This window comes from Pseudopodoces humilis, chromosome 22, assembly GCF_049639895.1.
Source record: "Pseudopodoces humilis isolate 2021_Gansu_Grassland_sample_001 chromosome 22, ASM4963989v1, whole genome shotgun sequence".
Lineage (NCBI taxonomy): Eukaryota > Metazoa > Chordata > Aves > Passeriformes > Paridae > Pseudopodoces > Pseudopodoces humilis.
In genome coordinates, this window is record NC_142221.1 from 4,078,671 (window position 1) to 4,094,514 (window position 15,844).

The 15,844-nt window shown below is 45.1% G+C and overlaps 2 protein-coding genes across 3 annotated transcripts in view; one reads left to right on the forward strand and one right to left on the reverse strand.

Moving 5' to 3' along the window:
- The window catches only part of AK8 (adenylate kinase 8), a 65,405-nt gene extending 61,695 nt beyond the window's left edge, over positions 1-3,710 (forward strand). Inside the window, exons 12-13 of the mRNA XM_005527344.3 lie at positions 1,352-1,432; positions 3,464-3,710. Coding sequence (XP_005527401.2) covers positions 1,352-1,432; positions 3,464-3,710 — 328 coding nt within the window. The remainder of the gene's footprint in view (positions 1-1,351; positions 1,433-3,463) is intronic.
- A 3,446-nt stretch (positions 3,711-7,156) lies between these two features.
- Positions 7,157-15,844, reverse strand: GTF3C4 (general transcription factor IIIC subunit 4). Of its 2 annotated transcripts, XR_001331766.2 has the most exons (6): positions 15,664-15,844; positions 12,744-14,564; positions 10,922-11,052; positions 9,979-10,067; positions 8,876-9,310; positions 7,157-7,660 (listed from the first exon to the last, which is right to left on the reverse strand). XR_001331766.2 is itself a non-coding variant. In XM_005527299.3 (5 exons), exons 1-5 carry the CDS (start codon positions 15,715-15,717, stop codon positions 9,246-9,248), a joined length of 2,160 nt encoding a protein of 719 aa, XP_005527356.2. In that variant the 5' UTR covers positions 15,718-15,844; the 3' UTR covers positions 7,157-9,245. The 2 variants fall into 2 exon arrangements, 1 of the variants encoding a protein (XP_005527356.2); XM_005527299.3 differs by having other exon boundaries at positions 7,157-9,310.

Here is a 15,844-nt window from a genome sequence, read left to right on the forward strand (position 1 = left end):
GTTCCTTTGGTGAATGTCTAAACCACGCAGTATCTCCTGTGAGAAGCAGACAAAAATGAAAACAGGAAGCCTGGCCTTGAAGGCAGCAGCAGGAGAAGGTATATTGTAAAGAAAGGTGCATTTACAGCCTTCAGGTGTTGCTTTGCTGGGAAAAATTATTTTAGTAGGTTCAAAGGGAGCCTTATTTTCTATTTTGCTCTGAACTAATTGTTAAATGTGATTTTTGTGCAGATCTGCTCTAGTCTCCAATAGCTGGGGGACAGGGGATCCATGTCTGCTCACACTCAGCAGTTTGTCAAGAATTTTTGTTTGAGGAGCTACTGAACACAAATATAAAATTAACAGGACCACTACAATGAACCAAAAAGACAAGGAATTGATGTGAGATGGGCACAACAGTTATTGTGCAACAGTGGGATGTGTCTGGGTGCATGTGGGGCATGTTGTTTTCTGGTTCTGCATCCTTCATCCATGTAAGGGCATTTGTATAATCTCTGTGAAATGGGTTGGCAAGTCCTGCTCCATCCCCCAGTGAAAAGCTGTTCCTGGTGGGGGACCCACCCCAGTGGCACTGTGGGGCTGCCTCTCTCAGATGCTGAGCAACTCTGACCCGCTCAGGCTCAATGGGAATTGCAGACTCTGATCTTCAAATGAAGCATTCAGCATTAATATTTCCTTTTAGCAGTGTCACCAGCAAGGCCCAGCCGTGCTGAGCTGCTCCCCGTGCCCTGGCAGTGCTGATGGAAAGGACAGGGAATTGTCAGCAGCATCATGGGGCTTGTGTTCTGTCTTACCACTCATCCTGCTGTGAAGGATGCAGAGGACTCACTCTGCGGGGAGACAAGGGCAAAAAGAGTGGAAGTGGACTGAAACAGCAAAAGGAAAATCCCTCTCATGGGCACAGGAGAAATGTATAATTCTGGCAGGCAAGCTCTTTCTCTGTCCTTGACAGGAACAGCAGAGGGTTTTTTTATTTACCTTTGGGGGCATGTCATTGTGATTCTGTTTGCTGGTTGGGTTGGGAAGTGGATCTCGAGTTCAGAGGGAAATGCTGGGTGGTGAGTGGGCTGGGAGAGCCTGAGAGAGGCTCCAGCTGCAATTCTGAGCTGTCAGAATATACAGCACACACAGTCCCTGTGCCACGGAGCTCCAGCCTTGCTGAGCCTGCAGACCAAACAAAACATGAGGAGAAGCTGCGCAGAAATCCTGTTCTCATGTTCGTGACACTACCGGTCTGGGGGGACTGTCACTCCCACCACTGCTCTTCCTTTGGTGAGGATTAACTCCCACCTGAAGGTCACAAGTGATGTTCTCAGGGTGTTAATGCAATTAATTGTTGTGATCTCCACAGGGTGTTCTTCTTTAATCTCCCCTATGAGTCCATCATGGAGCGCCTGTCCCAGCGGAGGACGGATCCCGTCACTGGGGAGAGGTGAGCACTCCTGGCTCATGTCTAACGTTTTTCTGACTGCCAGGGAGATGAAAGCACCAAATAGGCTTCTTAGAAATCTAAGGAGCTCAGGAATGCACTACTCCTGCATAGGGATTCCTTTAAAGAAGAGTTAAAACTTTCATAGCTCCTGAAGCACCAGCCCACCTTTCTGCTGCAGCAGCTCCTCAGAACAGGTTTTAAATCCTGGTGCCTGAAATCTGCAGCAGCAAATACATCAGGTCTAACATTTTAATGGTAGCTGAAGTGGTTGGTAAAATAATGCTATGGGAAGATGTCTGAAACCTAGCCTAAATGCAGATGATTTTCAGACATTCCCATGGGAATTTTGAAGGCTTCCCAGCTGGGGAAAATGGAAAACTTGATGCACTTTACTTCCCTGGGCTCCTGTGATGGTCCTGTCTGCTGGGAGGTATTAATGAATTTCCTGCCCAGTAGAGCAGACTCATTTGAGTCACTGAGTCACTGTAAGGTTGGCTCATCTCACTGGTGTCACATCCCCTTGTCTCACCAGTGATCTTCTGCTTTCCTGCCTTCTCCACCCTTGATTTCCAGGGAACCATCACAAATAAATGTGTGGAGTAGGCGTATGTTCACAACTTCACTTGTGGTCTGGTTTTATGATTCCCCACACCTAGATTTTAAACCCTTATTTTGCTTTTCTAAAGGCTGAGCACTTCCTGTTGTATCAAAGACAAATCCTGAACCCGTAAAGATTAAGGCCATAAAGAGTGGATTTGTCCCAAAGTGATGGATGATTATTCAGACATCTCACTCGAGGTGCAGCATTAACTTGTGACAGCAGCAGTGATTTGCTGTAACTGCTCTCTTTGCTTTAGTAATGAGCAATGTGATTGTTCAGCAGAAAGGAACAGGCTGAAGCAAATCATCCCCACATCTTTGCATTTCTCATCATTAGGATTAGGCTGTTCAGTATCTGCTCCAGTTCACACGCTTCCCTCTCCCACACTCTGGGGTTTATTCCTCACAAATTCTCCATGAATTGAATTGTTTTAGGTGCTGTGTCTAATCCTTGGCACTGTGTAAAGCCTGCCCCTCTGGCTGCAGGGCAGGGGGTGACCTCCAGCTGTGCCCTAAATCGTTCCCATGTGGAATGAACTCTGTGTCCACATCGTTGGATGCAGCTCTGCAGACACAGACTCTGCTCTCTCCTCGGTTTTGCAACTGTCCCAAAAGTTCCAGAGTATTTGTCTGTACAAGGAGAGAGATAAGCTGGTTTTGTGTTAGGGCAGATAAGACATTTACTCAGAGTTAGGATTACCAATTCCAACAGGGAACTTAAGCACTTGATTGCAAAGGGACTTTTAGAGATTGTTGTCAGCCTTTGGCAATGCCGGAACATTATCAGAATTCCTTTGGTGTCAGCTGAGCTGGGCTGTGGCACTGTTACAGGACTCTGAGGATGAAAATCCTCTTTCCTGCTGAAGTAACTGAGGGAAGCCACAACTGTGAATTGAGGGAAGCCAAATTCTGGCATTTGGAAAACTAAAATAACCAAAACTATCTCAGGTAAATTGACTTCTTTTTATCTTCTGCTACTACATAAAGGTGTAATTAAATGCAATTAAATGCCTGAGAACCTTAAACACAGCGTAAGCAACAGGTCCCAGCAATGCTGGACACAGGACTGTGTTTATGTTTAAGGTTAGGTTTTTTAAGATGCTTTTTTAAAGACAGGAATCAAGGACTGCAAGTAAAAATCTGGAAATGCTTCTGAACCTGGAGCACTGGGTAATGTAATAGAAATTTCTCCTTGTGTGGGGCAGATAAACACTACCAGTGTCACCTCCAGAGAAACCCTTGGCCTATGAGGATCCAGGATTCTTGAGGGCAGCAATGACACATTACCTGCCCTGAAACTTCCAATCTTTGTTTCAAAACCACAACCTGGAGCAGAAAGGACTGTGTTAAGTAAAAGCATGGAGTATCTGTAGAAGTGGCTGCTGTGTCCTGAAGCTGAGCTGAAACTGTGGCATTTCTTCTCCCCTCCAGATACCACAGTACATTCAGACCAGCTCCCACTCCAGAGATCCAGGCCCGCCTCAGGCAGAACCCCAAAGACAAGGAAGAAAATATTGAGAAGCGCCTGGACACCTATTACAGCAACATCAAGGCCCTGGAACATTTTTACCAAGATGCCTTTTATGTCAATGCTGACCAAGACCCTTACATTATCTTTGAGTTCATAGAAAGCTGTATCGTTAAGCCTCTTCCATGTAAAAACATTAGAAGTTTATAATTAAAAGTGATGATTTGTGGAAGAGTTGATTTTAAATTTTTGCCTGTAATATATGGAGAAATGAAAAATGTACAGGCCAAATTTCCTTCTTGCTCCTGTGGAGTAACTTCAGGTGGAAAGACCCTGGTTGCCCAGGTCACAATGAGGATATTGTGTTAGTTTGTGAGAATTTAAAGTCAGAATTTTCAATACTTTTGGGAGTGGAGGGGTGTTGATGAATGGGAATTGGATTTTCTAGCCTTGAGGGAAGCTCTGAAAGTTTTAGAACAAGTATCTTTGAAATCTAAGAAAGCAAAATCCAAGCAGTCTTGAGTCTCTGGTGCCTCTTGAGCTGAGAAATTCCAGCCTGTAGCAGCAGGCAGAGGCAGAGTCTGCTCCCAGGCACAGGGCCCAGCCACAAACCCTTGTGTTCAGTTGGGCAAGGACATCTTTAAGAGCCCTGCCTGTTACAAATGTGCTGGTTGGTGACTGCTTGGGCAGCTGGGTTTTCTGCCATTGCTATGAAGATGTGCTGCAGCATTCATGCATAATTGGGAGCCCTTCTATTAATAATACATGGGAAGCTCATCTTGCTAATATCACCTTCATCTCAGCATTCCTACTAAATATTTTGATAGATGAAATGGGTAGAAAGTGTATTTAAATACTGTTTGTACTGCAGCTAGGGTACAAAAGGGACAGTGCATCTTTAATTAGACAGGTACATCTGCTTAATTAATTTAGCTGTAAAGCCCTTTTTCCTCTTCATTCTTTCATCTATATGCGGATGCTATATTAGTTCTGCTCCGCTGGTTCCATAGAAACTGAGAAAAAGAGCTCAGTCTCATTGAGATGCACTTGGCATGTCTGGGTAGGAGTCTCAGGTCAGTGGTCAACCCCCAAGGGTTTGCAGCAGGCCTGAAGTGCAGAACGTCAGGGTTAGCAGAACATGCTAATACTCATGTAGAACTCTCCCTCAGAAACAACTAAAACAATTGACATTCATTTAATTACTGTAAACGAAACAGCCCCTGCATGACTTTGCATAGTAAAGCCTGTTAATACCAAAAAGGTTCAGTGGGTGGAAGGAAGAATTAGGCTTTTATAATTGGAATGCAACACTTGAAAACCAATTTGGTAACTAGGCGTGATTTTATTAGCATTTTATTCTGGCAAAACAAATGTTGAGCAATGAGAAAAACAAGGTAAAGAGGAGGTGGTAGGAGCACAGTAGGGATCAGACATTACTGATTGTACAGCTTTGCCCAGGTCTGGAATAGACATCTTCCATCCTCTGCTTCCCAGAGACATTTTGTTGAGAGAGCTGCCTGGAGCTTGTGCTGTACCCTGTAAGTTATGCTGTTCATTATGTAGTGTAGCAACAAGGCCAGTTTGTCCAACAGTTCCACAAACTTTTGTGTCCACCAGCTCCAGACACTGGATCCTTCAGTGGTGGAAGGGTACTTGAACACCCCCAGGCAGGAGATTCCCTTCTCCAGCACCACCTCTGCAGGGACCCCCTATAGCTCTGCAAGGATTTCCCTGCTCTCACCTTTCCCTGTGAGGCTTGGATGCTGCTCAGGGAATGTTATTAACCCCAACCTGCTCTGTGGTGAGGGCTCTGGGGAGCAGGAATGGCTCCTCCTCCTCCTCTCTCCCAAAGAGTATTTATTGTCTTTATGCATTGACAACCATACTATTTCCTCTCTAGAAATACACAATAGGATTAAGAGGATGAGGAAACACCAAAGGAAGGGGTGGCTAAATGATGAAGTCCCAGAGCCATAAGTGAATTGAGGTAAAAGGCAGCAATGAGCTCCCTCGTCACCAATCCCAGAGCAGGGATTGTAATTTGGGGACACAAGACTGAGTCCCTATGACCCCAAACGTTCTCCTTAGTTCCAAGAATGGCATCTAGCACCAAGGCACAAAGACACTGTACAGTCCAGAGCTGTTCCACTTATCCATCCAACTTGAATTAGCCAAAGGGGATGATTTTTTCATCCCAGTGGAAGAGGGATTAACTCCCAGTGTGATACCAGTGTGAGCAGCAAATCTTAAATGCTGGCAGAAGCTCCTCATGAGAAAAATGACACCTTAGTTCTAGACAAACAGGATCTCTGCCTGTTAATTCTCAGCTGCAAGAGCAAGTATCACAATCCTTAAAAAAAAAAAAAAAAAAAAGGATAATCAGGAACCCTCAGTCTCTGCAGGAATGTTGCTCTCCCTCTGGAGATGAGGATCCTTGAACAGCCAGAATGTTCACCTCCAAATGGTGAAGCAGTTGACACCTTCCAACTATTCACTTGTTTAAAGTATCTTGAAAAACTGGGCCAAAAACTTGTTGAGGTAAACTCCAGTTCTGTGGGATTTGTTCTTTGAACACTTCAGCTGCTGTTTCAAAAGAGACTGGGCCTCGAAGGAGATGTCTTAGTTTGAGGAGGCAACTCTGATAATGGCAAAATAACACAAGGGTCAGGCAGCAGGCACTCATTCCTTGCTCCCCTTCCCCATGAGGTGACAGCAAGGTTTGATCAGAACAATGTGTGGGATAATGCCCTGAAGTGCAGCTGCAGCCCTGCAGCAGCAGGACCAGCCCCTCACAAGTCTGAGGCGTAGAAAGATTCCTGGAGCAGCCAGACCCACTCAGGTCAGCAGCAGGGGTTAAATGTTACTGAGTGAGGTGGGCTCTGCTATTCTGGTTAAAAATGCACTTAGGGACAAGTGCTGGTTTACACAAAAATGAAATCCCAATTCCTCTGTACTGCTGTGAACAGGTCAGGGTGAAGAGTGAAAGCTTTTTGCTAAAGGATCTCCACTGGCAGACAAAGACAACGTTGTTGGCTTTAGAATTCCATTTTCCCAGAAGTCTGAAACCAGGTTAAATAAACTGACAATAGCAGACTGAGTATATACTGCCTTAAAAGACAGGGAAAATAAACTAATAATAATAATAATAATAATAATATAATAATAAATTAATGCTGCAATGTTAATGTGAGGTGTGCTAGAGCTTCTCCATGGCAAAGCATTAACATTCTGGCCAGGGTAATTCAAGAGAACTGCCACAAATGATGAGCAAGAACCAATCTAATCTGTTATTGTGTGAACCTTTGGGTCATCCAGACTTAAACATTTCAGTAGATCAGGGTATTTTTATGGTGTCTAAGCCATGGCCAAAGAAATGTTCTTTGACTTTTTCTGAAAGCACTGGGACAGGGTTCTGCAGGGCTCCCTCCCCTTCTCCATAGGCAGAATTTCTAGACTGGAACATTTAGTGATGAGATGGTCGCAGCTGCCAGGGCAAGGACTTGCAGCTTCCATTTCAAATGCCTTCTCAATCACCACAAATAAACCCCTACTCGGCTCATATGGAAATGGATGTTCTGTTCCCCCAAGCCCCATCAGCACTAGGAAGTTTTGTCCCAGGTACCAGAGCTGGCCCCAAACTCCACACACGTTGGGTATCAAGGTTACTCCTTGTTTTACTGGATACCAACACAAGCTACATTTCCCTTCTCTGAAGACACACTGATGTAATTTCAATTTTCAATGCACATAAATAAAAAACTAAATGTTTCTTTAATACAATTATGGTATCGCTTCCAAGGATATTTACAAACAAGGCTAGTTATTTTACAGATAAATGTGCTTCTGCTGTTTCTAGGCTACTACAATAATGCTCTTTTCAGTCAATGCATGATCATGCTTAATGCATGAGACACTGAGCAGAAGGACAACTGACTTCTTTAGTGTTTGCTGAAAATATTTTGCTTCTATTAAAGGTGAAGGAACATTGACAAAATATGCATAGTCATTGAATCGAGGAAACAAGCACCAATCTCACATGCACTGGTGGGAGACTGATACTGTCAGCACAATTCCATGATTTCTCAACAGCTGTAGAGCACTTCCCACACAATGAAAGTGTCAGGAATCGCAGACAGGGTGACACCTCTGCGATTGGTACTCTGCAGAATGGAAATACACAAACTCAGCATTATTTGATGGCATGGATTGAAGTTAATAAGACAAACTGTACCAAGTAACCACACACATTTGGGAGGTATTATTCCTCTAACACTGCATAGGAGGTTGAAAAGGATTCTGCTCTCTATAGGAACAGATGGCATAAAAAGATTGTTTTTCTAATGGGACAATTAGAAGGCAAAATAAATTTCTGGGCTCAGCCACTTGAGATAGAGAGGGACTTTCTACAAGAGCCTGGAGTGACAGGACAAGGGGGAATAGCTTCAAAAGGGTTAGATGGAATATCAGAAAGAAATCCTTCCCTATGAGTGTGCTGAGGCCCAGGCACAGGTTGCCCAGAGAAACTCTGGTTGTTCTATCCCTGGAAGTGTCCAAGGCCAGGTTGGACAGGGCTTGGAGCAACCTGGGATAGTAGAACATGTCCGTGCCCATGACAGGGGTGGAATGAGAGGAGCTTTATGGTCCCTTCCAACCATTCTGGGATACACCAAGAGCTTCACCAGCCTCCCTGGCCCTACCTAGAGCATGTCAGCCATGGTGGGGTTGGGTTTGGGGTGTCCTGTTTGTTTTGGGCTTTTTACTGAGCTATTAGGAAAGGAAAAACTGCGAGCTGGGAATGATTATTTGTGTGTCAGATTTGTGTAAAACTCAACTGCTATATGAGGGAGACTCTCAGTTTAATTGACAGTAATGTTAATTGATACTGCTTTTGGTAACTAAATTTCTCTGGAGAAGAGGATTCCTCTTGGTAGAGAGTTAAGTGAAACTGAAGGCATATACATTAGGAAGTGCTGGAAAGGAGTTAGAACTTAGTTCAGAAAAAGAAAGTGGGGCAAGAGACATAAGAGCATTGGAAATTTTATATATATGTATATATATTAATGTTTAAGCTAAGTGCTATTAGTTTAGTTATTATTGTATTTGAAAGTTATCCTTACTGATCCCTATTTGACCCAGACAGCCAATATCACCCTTCTCACTTAAACACTGTTACACTTCTGAGGCAGTTACTCTTCTAGACTTTCAGTGAAATTCATGTAATGGCCAAATTCTTTCATATGGCTCTAACTGGCATCTGTTTCTCTGGGCAAGGAGCTGGAACCATGGATTATTTGGAGAGTTCCATGTTCTGCAGCAAATGCCAGGGTGGTAAAAAGCAAAGGCGAGCACTGCAAGCTGGAGCCTTCTCTACCCACCAAGACCATTCAAGAGGCAGCTCCACTGTTCCCATCCCAGCTTTTGGGAACTGACACCGGTGTCAGGCAGAAAGCACAATTCCCACTGTGCTCAACCCTCCAGTTCCTTGTCAGTGTCCAGCTGCTGAGACTTCCATGGCTGCACTTCCAAACAGCTTTAAACTGGCTGGAATACAGGTGTATTCCTGTTTCTGGAGCATGGAATGGGCTCTGGATTTCAGGAGGTTGTAGAACCTGTGATGTTCTATGTACAGGGCTGTGGACAAGGTGTTCCCCCTCCAGCAGTCTGTGTTCCTGTCTCTGTATCCTCCCAGGCTGAAAGAAGATTATGCAGTAGAGAAAATACTTTCAGTCTTAACACAGCTTTTCTCTAGAACACAGGAGAATCACAGAAGGTGCAAGGTCCCTGCAATAATCTCTTGATCCATTCAGGATCTGCAAATAAGAAAACAGTAAGTTGTTTATTAAAGCTGGAGGCACGAGATGAACAGAGGAATGACATCTGAGATGCACAAACTCAACAGGAATCCTGGACAGTTTGTATATATTCAAATGCAGGAGTGACTGAGAATTCAGTGAAATCCAACTCTGTTTCTGCACTGAAATTTCAAGTAATGCCAGTTTAAGTTCTACCTCAGCAGGGGACAAAATTAAGGTTAAACACTCCATGCTTTATCCTTACGTGCTCATAGCTATATAGGAAAAAAATTTAAAGGATCACCATGGCACAACTGCAGTGTTCTCACTTTCTAAACTGAAATTAGATTCCTCACATAACACAGTTCTGTTTCTTTATCCCACCTGCAGAACTGGATGTGATATATTCAACTTGAATATAAAACTAACTGCTGGAGCACTCCAGCACAGATTATGTGCTTACCCAGATTTCATTAAAATGCGGGATTTATACCTCAATTTCTGCAATTATTAATTTGTAATTAACACGTCACTAATGCCCAGACAGCATCAGGACACTGTGAAATGCAGAGCTTCACATGGGAACTGCCTAAAAGAGTAAAGTCACTGAAACTAATTCAAGCCATTTTGTAAATAAAAGTGAAAAAGCCCCAGTCCTGCCCCTTTTGGCCCCAGGAACATTTTACCTTCTGGGGTTGGGTGCCGAGCGATGCTGTCGTGAAGCAAACACCTCCTGTACACAAAACTCTGGCAGGACTGGTAGGTTAGAAAGCACCTGTGAAAGGACAAGCAATTTTATCAAGAGGTTTGGGGTTTATTGTTTTATTACCTGCTCCTGTGCCCTGACTGGAGGCTGGGTTCTGTTGACAATTTGCTTTCTGAGAGAAAAGGCAAGCAATGAACCACCTTAATTGTGAAAATTAATAATTTATTAATTCAGGTAAATGAAACTTCCCAATTATGCCAAATTGCATATGGACACAAAAATGAAAGGTCAAAAATCAATATATCATTGACAAAAAAAATTCTAGCAGACAGCAGAGGAGCTGAAAAGCTTGACATCCTGCTAGACAGGGAAGAACCAGTGTCCTTAAGGCCATGACTACCCAAACTAGCACAGAAAACCTGCTAGGCACAGCTTCTCTGTGACAAACTAGTGACTTGCCACAGCTCCAGGGACAGTCTCCATGTAACTCCACACTAGTACAGAAAGATTTCATTTTCTAAATGTTCCAGAATTTGTCTGACGTCTCAATGTGCCTGTTCTCAATCATTTCTTGTTAAACTGCTCTTGTTTTCAAATGCTGAAGGAGCTTGAACAAACCCTCCTTAAAGTGATGTTCCAAAGAATGACTTGTCCTTGATTTTCCCTTGTCTGCCTTCTCCCTGACCTCATATTCTCCTCTAAAAAAGATGCTCAAAAGCATTTTTTTATAAAAACATTGTCCTGCTAAGAGAACCAAATCCAACTTCCAGTGCCCTGGCTCTTACTGAAGAGGACAGAAGAAACTGCAGCATGGATGTTTTATGCCTTTTCACTCCAATGCTAACAAGTGGTTTAGTGAGCTTCTAAAGTAAGCTTGAATTATCCAGAGGAGAAGACAAGCTCTGGATGATTTAGGCTATTACCTGAGCCAAATGTGGCCATTGGAGCAGACAGCCTGTTTGCGGTCAGTGAAGGGCAGGATCTCTTTGCACAATCTGCAGTGCTCAGGGAAGGTCTGTTTGTTCATCTTCTTCAGGATGTGCCCAATCAGCACCTGGAACACACAGGAGGCACTCGGTGAGACAGCCCAGGGTGGGAACACGTCACTGATTTCAGAGTGATACAGAATGAGCTGAATCCCAAAAAATCAAAGTGTAAGAAATACAATGTATCAGTAACCATTTATTCTCCTTTTGTTCTCCTAAAGATTTCTGTCCCACACTGAAGGGAAACACACCTTAAAAACAATAATTCCTTGCAAATTTTAAAAGTACTGAAAGAACTGATATCATACCACTGACCATAACAGCAATGCTTTCCCTCATGCCTATCACAGTAGATGTGCTAAAAAAAAATCCTGTTCAGAAATTACCTGGCCATCTTCAAGCAGTCATCTGGGAGTACAGTGCTTATAGCAGAACATTTATGTGATCAAATTTGTCTGTGACATTTCAATTGATATAAACCACATCCCAGGGATCTTTAAAGTGTGACAGCAAACTGAATAGATAAAATACAATTTAGAAGTCGCTTTTCATCACTATGAAAAGGAAACAAGATTCTTCTAAGATAAGAAAAGCAATCTCTCAAACCTTCAATTCATAGTAATTGGATGCCAGAACAACCCAGCAGTTGTGCCAGAGCACTTTCCTAGTGAGTTACTGATGGCCATACTTGGCTGTGACACCAGCAGGGAGAACACCACACTACACCACTGATGGACATGTGCTCCCTTCCTCTGTCATTCTGGATGCAATATAAAGGTGGATTTCTAGAGTTTAGGTGATTTGAGGATTTGTGTATGAAAAGAACTGTTCTCTGCTCATATAAACAGGTGCAGAGACACCTGAACCATTCCTGTCATTGAGTTTTAAGAGCTGGGAGGCTGATGCAAAGTGCTCCCACCACAGCTGTGTCCCCTCTGTATTCAGAGAACTTCAGGGCACTGTGCAGTCTTCACTGGCCACTGACTTCCTGCCACAAGTGCTTCCTCTGCACGTTACAACAGTCAGGATTCTGTCCTTGCCATTAGGCTTTGACATTGGTAGGGACATTCCAAGTTTGGGAACCGTTCCTATCATGACCAAGCATTCAGTTACACTCATTAATTGTAGCACAGTAAGTGCCAGTGTGATTGAAAGTCCTGACCATGTGTGTTGTAACGAAGGCATTCAGTTAGCTTGGTTAATTCAATGTCCTGCATGAAGTTCTGAATCCCTGGGTTTAACTCATAAAACACATAAAACTCAGAAACTGATCTTTGCACTGAAGGCTCAGGGAATAATTACAACACCTGATGGACCACCTGAAAAATAATTTCAGAAGAGAGACTTCTCTAGTTCTTAACATTAGAACCATAGTGATTGACTAGAGGAAATATATCTGAAGTTGAGTTGTATAAAGATGATGGATTAAATAAACTTAGTAATGAAAACAAACATCCCTCAGTTAGTTCATGTTCTAAACCCACTGACAGCAGCACAGTAACCCCAGTCCTCTCCCGTTCTGCAGAAACTTGGGCATCATTATTCTTTATTGTACCTGATCCAAATTTCAACATATGTATTCACATTCCCTCCTATTTCACAGTATCAAGGAAGGACATTTTAAGGTGAATGCTCTACAGGATCTGACTGGCAAGGATGACATGACCACAGCTCTCTTTCCCAGCCCAGCTGTACTTTCAGGACGGGGGAGAAGGAAGTGACAGTGACACAGAATCCCCCTAGAAGAGGTGCCACTTACTCGTGCTGTTCTGTCATCGTAACCATCGTTGGACATTAAGAAGTCACAGACTCCTCTGGTGGGAATGCTGGTGTTCTCTGTAATCCACGTGTGCAGGTAAACTTCTCCCAACACCCGTTTCATGTGTTCCCGTGTCAAGTGCATTTCTACGGCCTCAATCTGTGCCTGTATTTCAAGAAGCTTTTCTACCATTGGCTCACGGCCTCCAGTGTCACTTGACTGATGGAGAGAATCCTCTGCATTGTCATCAATGTCCACACCTTTGCCTGTGTCCCCCAGGCTCTGCTTGCTGGCTTGTTTTGAAGTTCCTTCATCTTGATCATCTTCAGTGCTGCCCATCCCAGGGGAATCTGATATCAAGATTTTGGCATCCTCGTGTGAAGGTCTCCATGTAACTTCTGAGGGCGCTTTCTGCATTGACTGGTACAAAATCCTCAAGAGAAACAACTTAAACCTCCAGAAGTAAGTGGAACCACAGCTCTCTATCTTTTTATCCAGTGCTTCCTGTAAAAACTGAGGAATATGCTTATCCTTCAAGATTTTCCAGCGTACAAGATCTGTCAAGTCCACTTGCCGGAAAAGGTTCTGAACAGAAGATTCCAAGAGCTGTGCAGCTGCCTCCTCAAAAGTCTTGAGGGTGACAAACTGAACTTGGTAGTTTTTGTTGATCGGGTGCAGCCCGTTGGCCATGCCCTCAGTGGTGATGACCGCCAGGTATGCCCCACATGGGCTGACAGCAATTCCATGAGTCCTGACACAGCCAAACACCTCCGAGAGCTTTATCAGCTGGTGCTCAAACTTTAAAGCAACGTCTGTAAATATGGGGATGAGCTGCCTGACCTTGCCATCGCTGGAGCAGGTGTACACCGTGCCGTTCTGCTTGTCTGCAGTCATGGAGACAATGGGCAAGGAGTGGAGCCCTGTCACGTGGGAATTGTGGACGTTCAGCCCTGCTTTGGATATCAGCAGGAGGCACCAGAACACGTAAGGGCCTCTCGCAGCCACCACCAGGCTGCAGCTGCATTTCTGGTAGGGGTGGTAGAGAGGGATGCATTTGATGCTGTGCACGGGCAGCTGGTCCATCTCCTGCCACAAGACCACAGGCTGTCTCAGCGTGAAGTAGCCTTTGACTGCTTTGAGGTTGACAGGGATGATCTTCACCGGGCCGTACGCGCTCCCCACGATCAACCCGCTCATCTTCCGGTTGTTGTGCTCGTACTCCCACCATGACAACACGCTGGGGGAGCTTATTCCCGACTCGATGGTATTGCAAGAAGTGATGGACTCCTTCCCCAGAAAGGGCAGCTGGAACTGCCACACGGCGATGTTGCCATTTTCGAAAAGTACCGCCAGGAGCACACTGCCCACATCCCGGCACTCGTTGTTGTGCTTGACCTGCTGGGTGGTGCAGATGCCCGACCACTCCATGCGCACCGGGGCCTGCATGCTGTGCCGCCGCTGGAATTCCGGGAAGTCTCCCAGCTCCCCGCAGGGAGTGTCAGCCTTACACAGTCTGTAGCTGGCCTCAAACAGCCGCTCACCGTAGAGCTCGGTCAGGTCCACCAGCTGCACCCACTGCAGCCGGCTGAGGTTGGCATGGATGGTCAAGCGGTTGTCCATGGTGAGGGCTGCCAGCAGGCACCTCCCGTTGGCATCACAGCCCAGAGGGGACCAGCTGGAATATTTGAACCCCCGCATAGGTGTCAAGGACTTCCCCTCGGGATTGAACACTCGGTCCAGCATAAACATCTGGCTGACGGTGGGATCCACTGAGCTGGCGAATTTCTCCTTACACTCAGCCACCTCCTTCTTTGGGCCAACCTAAAAGAGAACCAGAAGAACCTTTAGAACAACTGTACAGCTGGTTTTTTTTAGGAAGACTTTCCTGGAATTAATTCTCTCTTGAAACAGAGCATCCCAAATCACAACCAACAAACACTACATTGATTAATTGATGTCACTCCTAAAGACTTCAGCTTCATTAATGCTCTAAATCTGCATACCTTTGACTCTCAGCTACTGAATTTTTCAGACTGCTGAATCAAAGAGCCTGTTTTTATACTTCTGTTCTTTTAAAGATATCTGTCATAATATATAGATACTCAATATTTCAACTCCATATTTTCAGCATTGTTTTGGAAGATAAAATCAGATTCTCAAAAACAAAAGTATTATTTAATAAGATAATCACCCACATCTGCCATATTTGTATAAAGTCAGAGGTTCCCTTAAGGCCAGAGAAATCCCTGCTGCAAAATCCTTCAGCTTAGGTAGCAAAACAAAGGAAGATTCCTGCTTAAAACTGTATTGAAATAACTGCACTGGAGATCAAGTGATTCTCAGAAAAACTGCAGAACTTCAGAATCCCTGGACATTACTGGGATATGGTTTTCTCTCCCTTATACTTTTAAAACGAGAGACCCTGCAGCAAGTTCTGGGCAGGGGTAGCTCCCCAAGATGGGGATCAGAATCCCGGGACGGGTCAGGCTGGAAGGGACCGCAGCAGGGGAGACTCCAGACTCTCTCTAGATTCCGCACAGGAAAGCTCATGTTCAGGTGCAGCTTCGTGTCTCCCAGTTTATGGCCGTTTATTTTGTCTTATTGCTTGGCACCATCGTGAAAAGCCACAGAATCACTGAAGTTGGAAAAGCCTCTGAGATCATCGAGTCCAGCCTGTGACCGGTCCCCACCTCGTCACCCAGCCCAGGGCCCTGAGCACCACGTCCAGTCGTTCCTTGAACACCTCTAGGAGCGGTGTTGGCTCCACCACCTCCCTAGGCCAACCATTCCCGAGTCTGATCACCCTTCCTGTGAGGAAATTCCTCCTGATGTCCAACCTGAACCTCCCCTGGCTCCCTTTTCTTGCCACCTCCCCCTTTAGACATTTACACACATTGACGAGGCCGTGCCGGGCGCTCACCTTGAGCGTGCAGGCGGCGCCGGGCGCGGGCACGGCGGTGCGGTGGATGACCATGTCCTGCCCGCCGCTGTGCACGTCGCTGAGCTGCTCCAGCACGGCGATGCTGCGGGCCGTGCTCACCGACACCCGGTGGTCCTCGGACCAGGCCAGCGGCTCCAGCCCGCTGGCGCCGTGCTGCAGC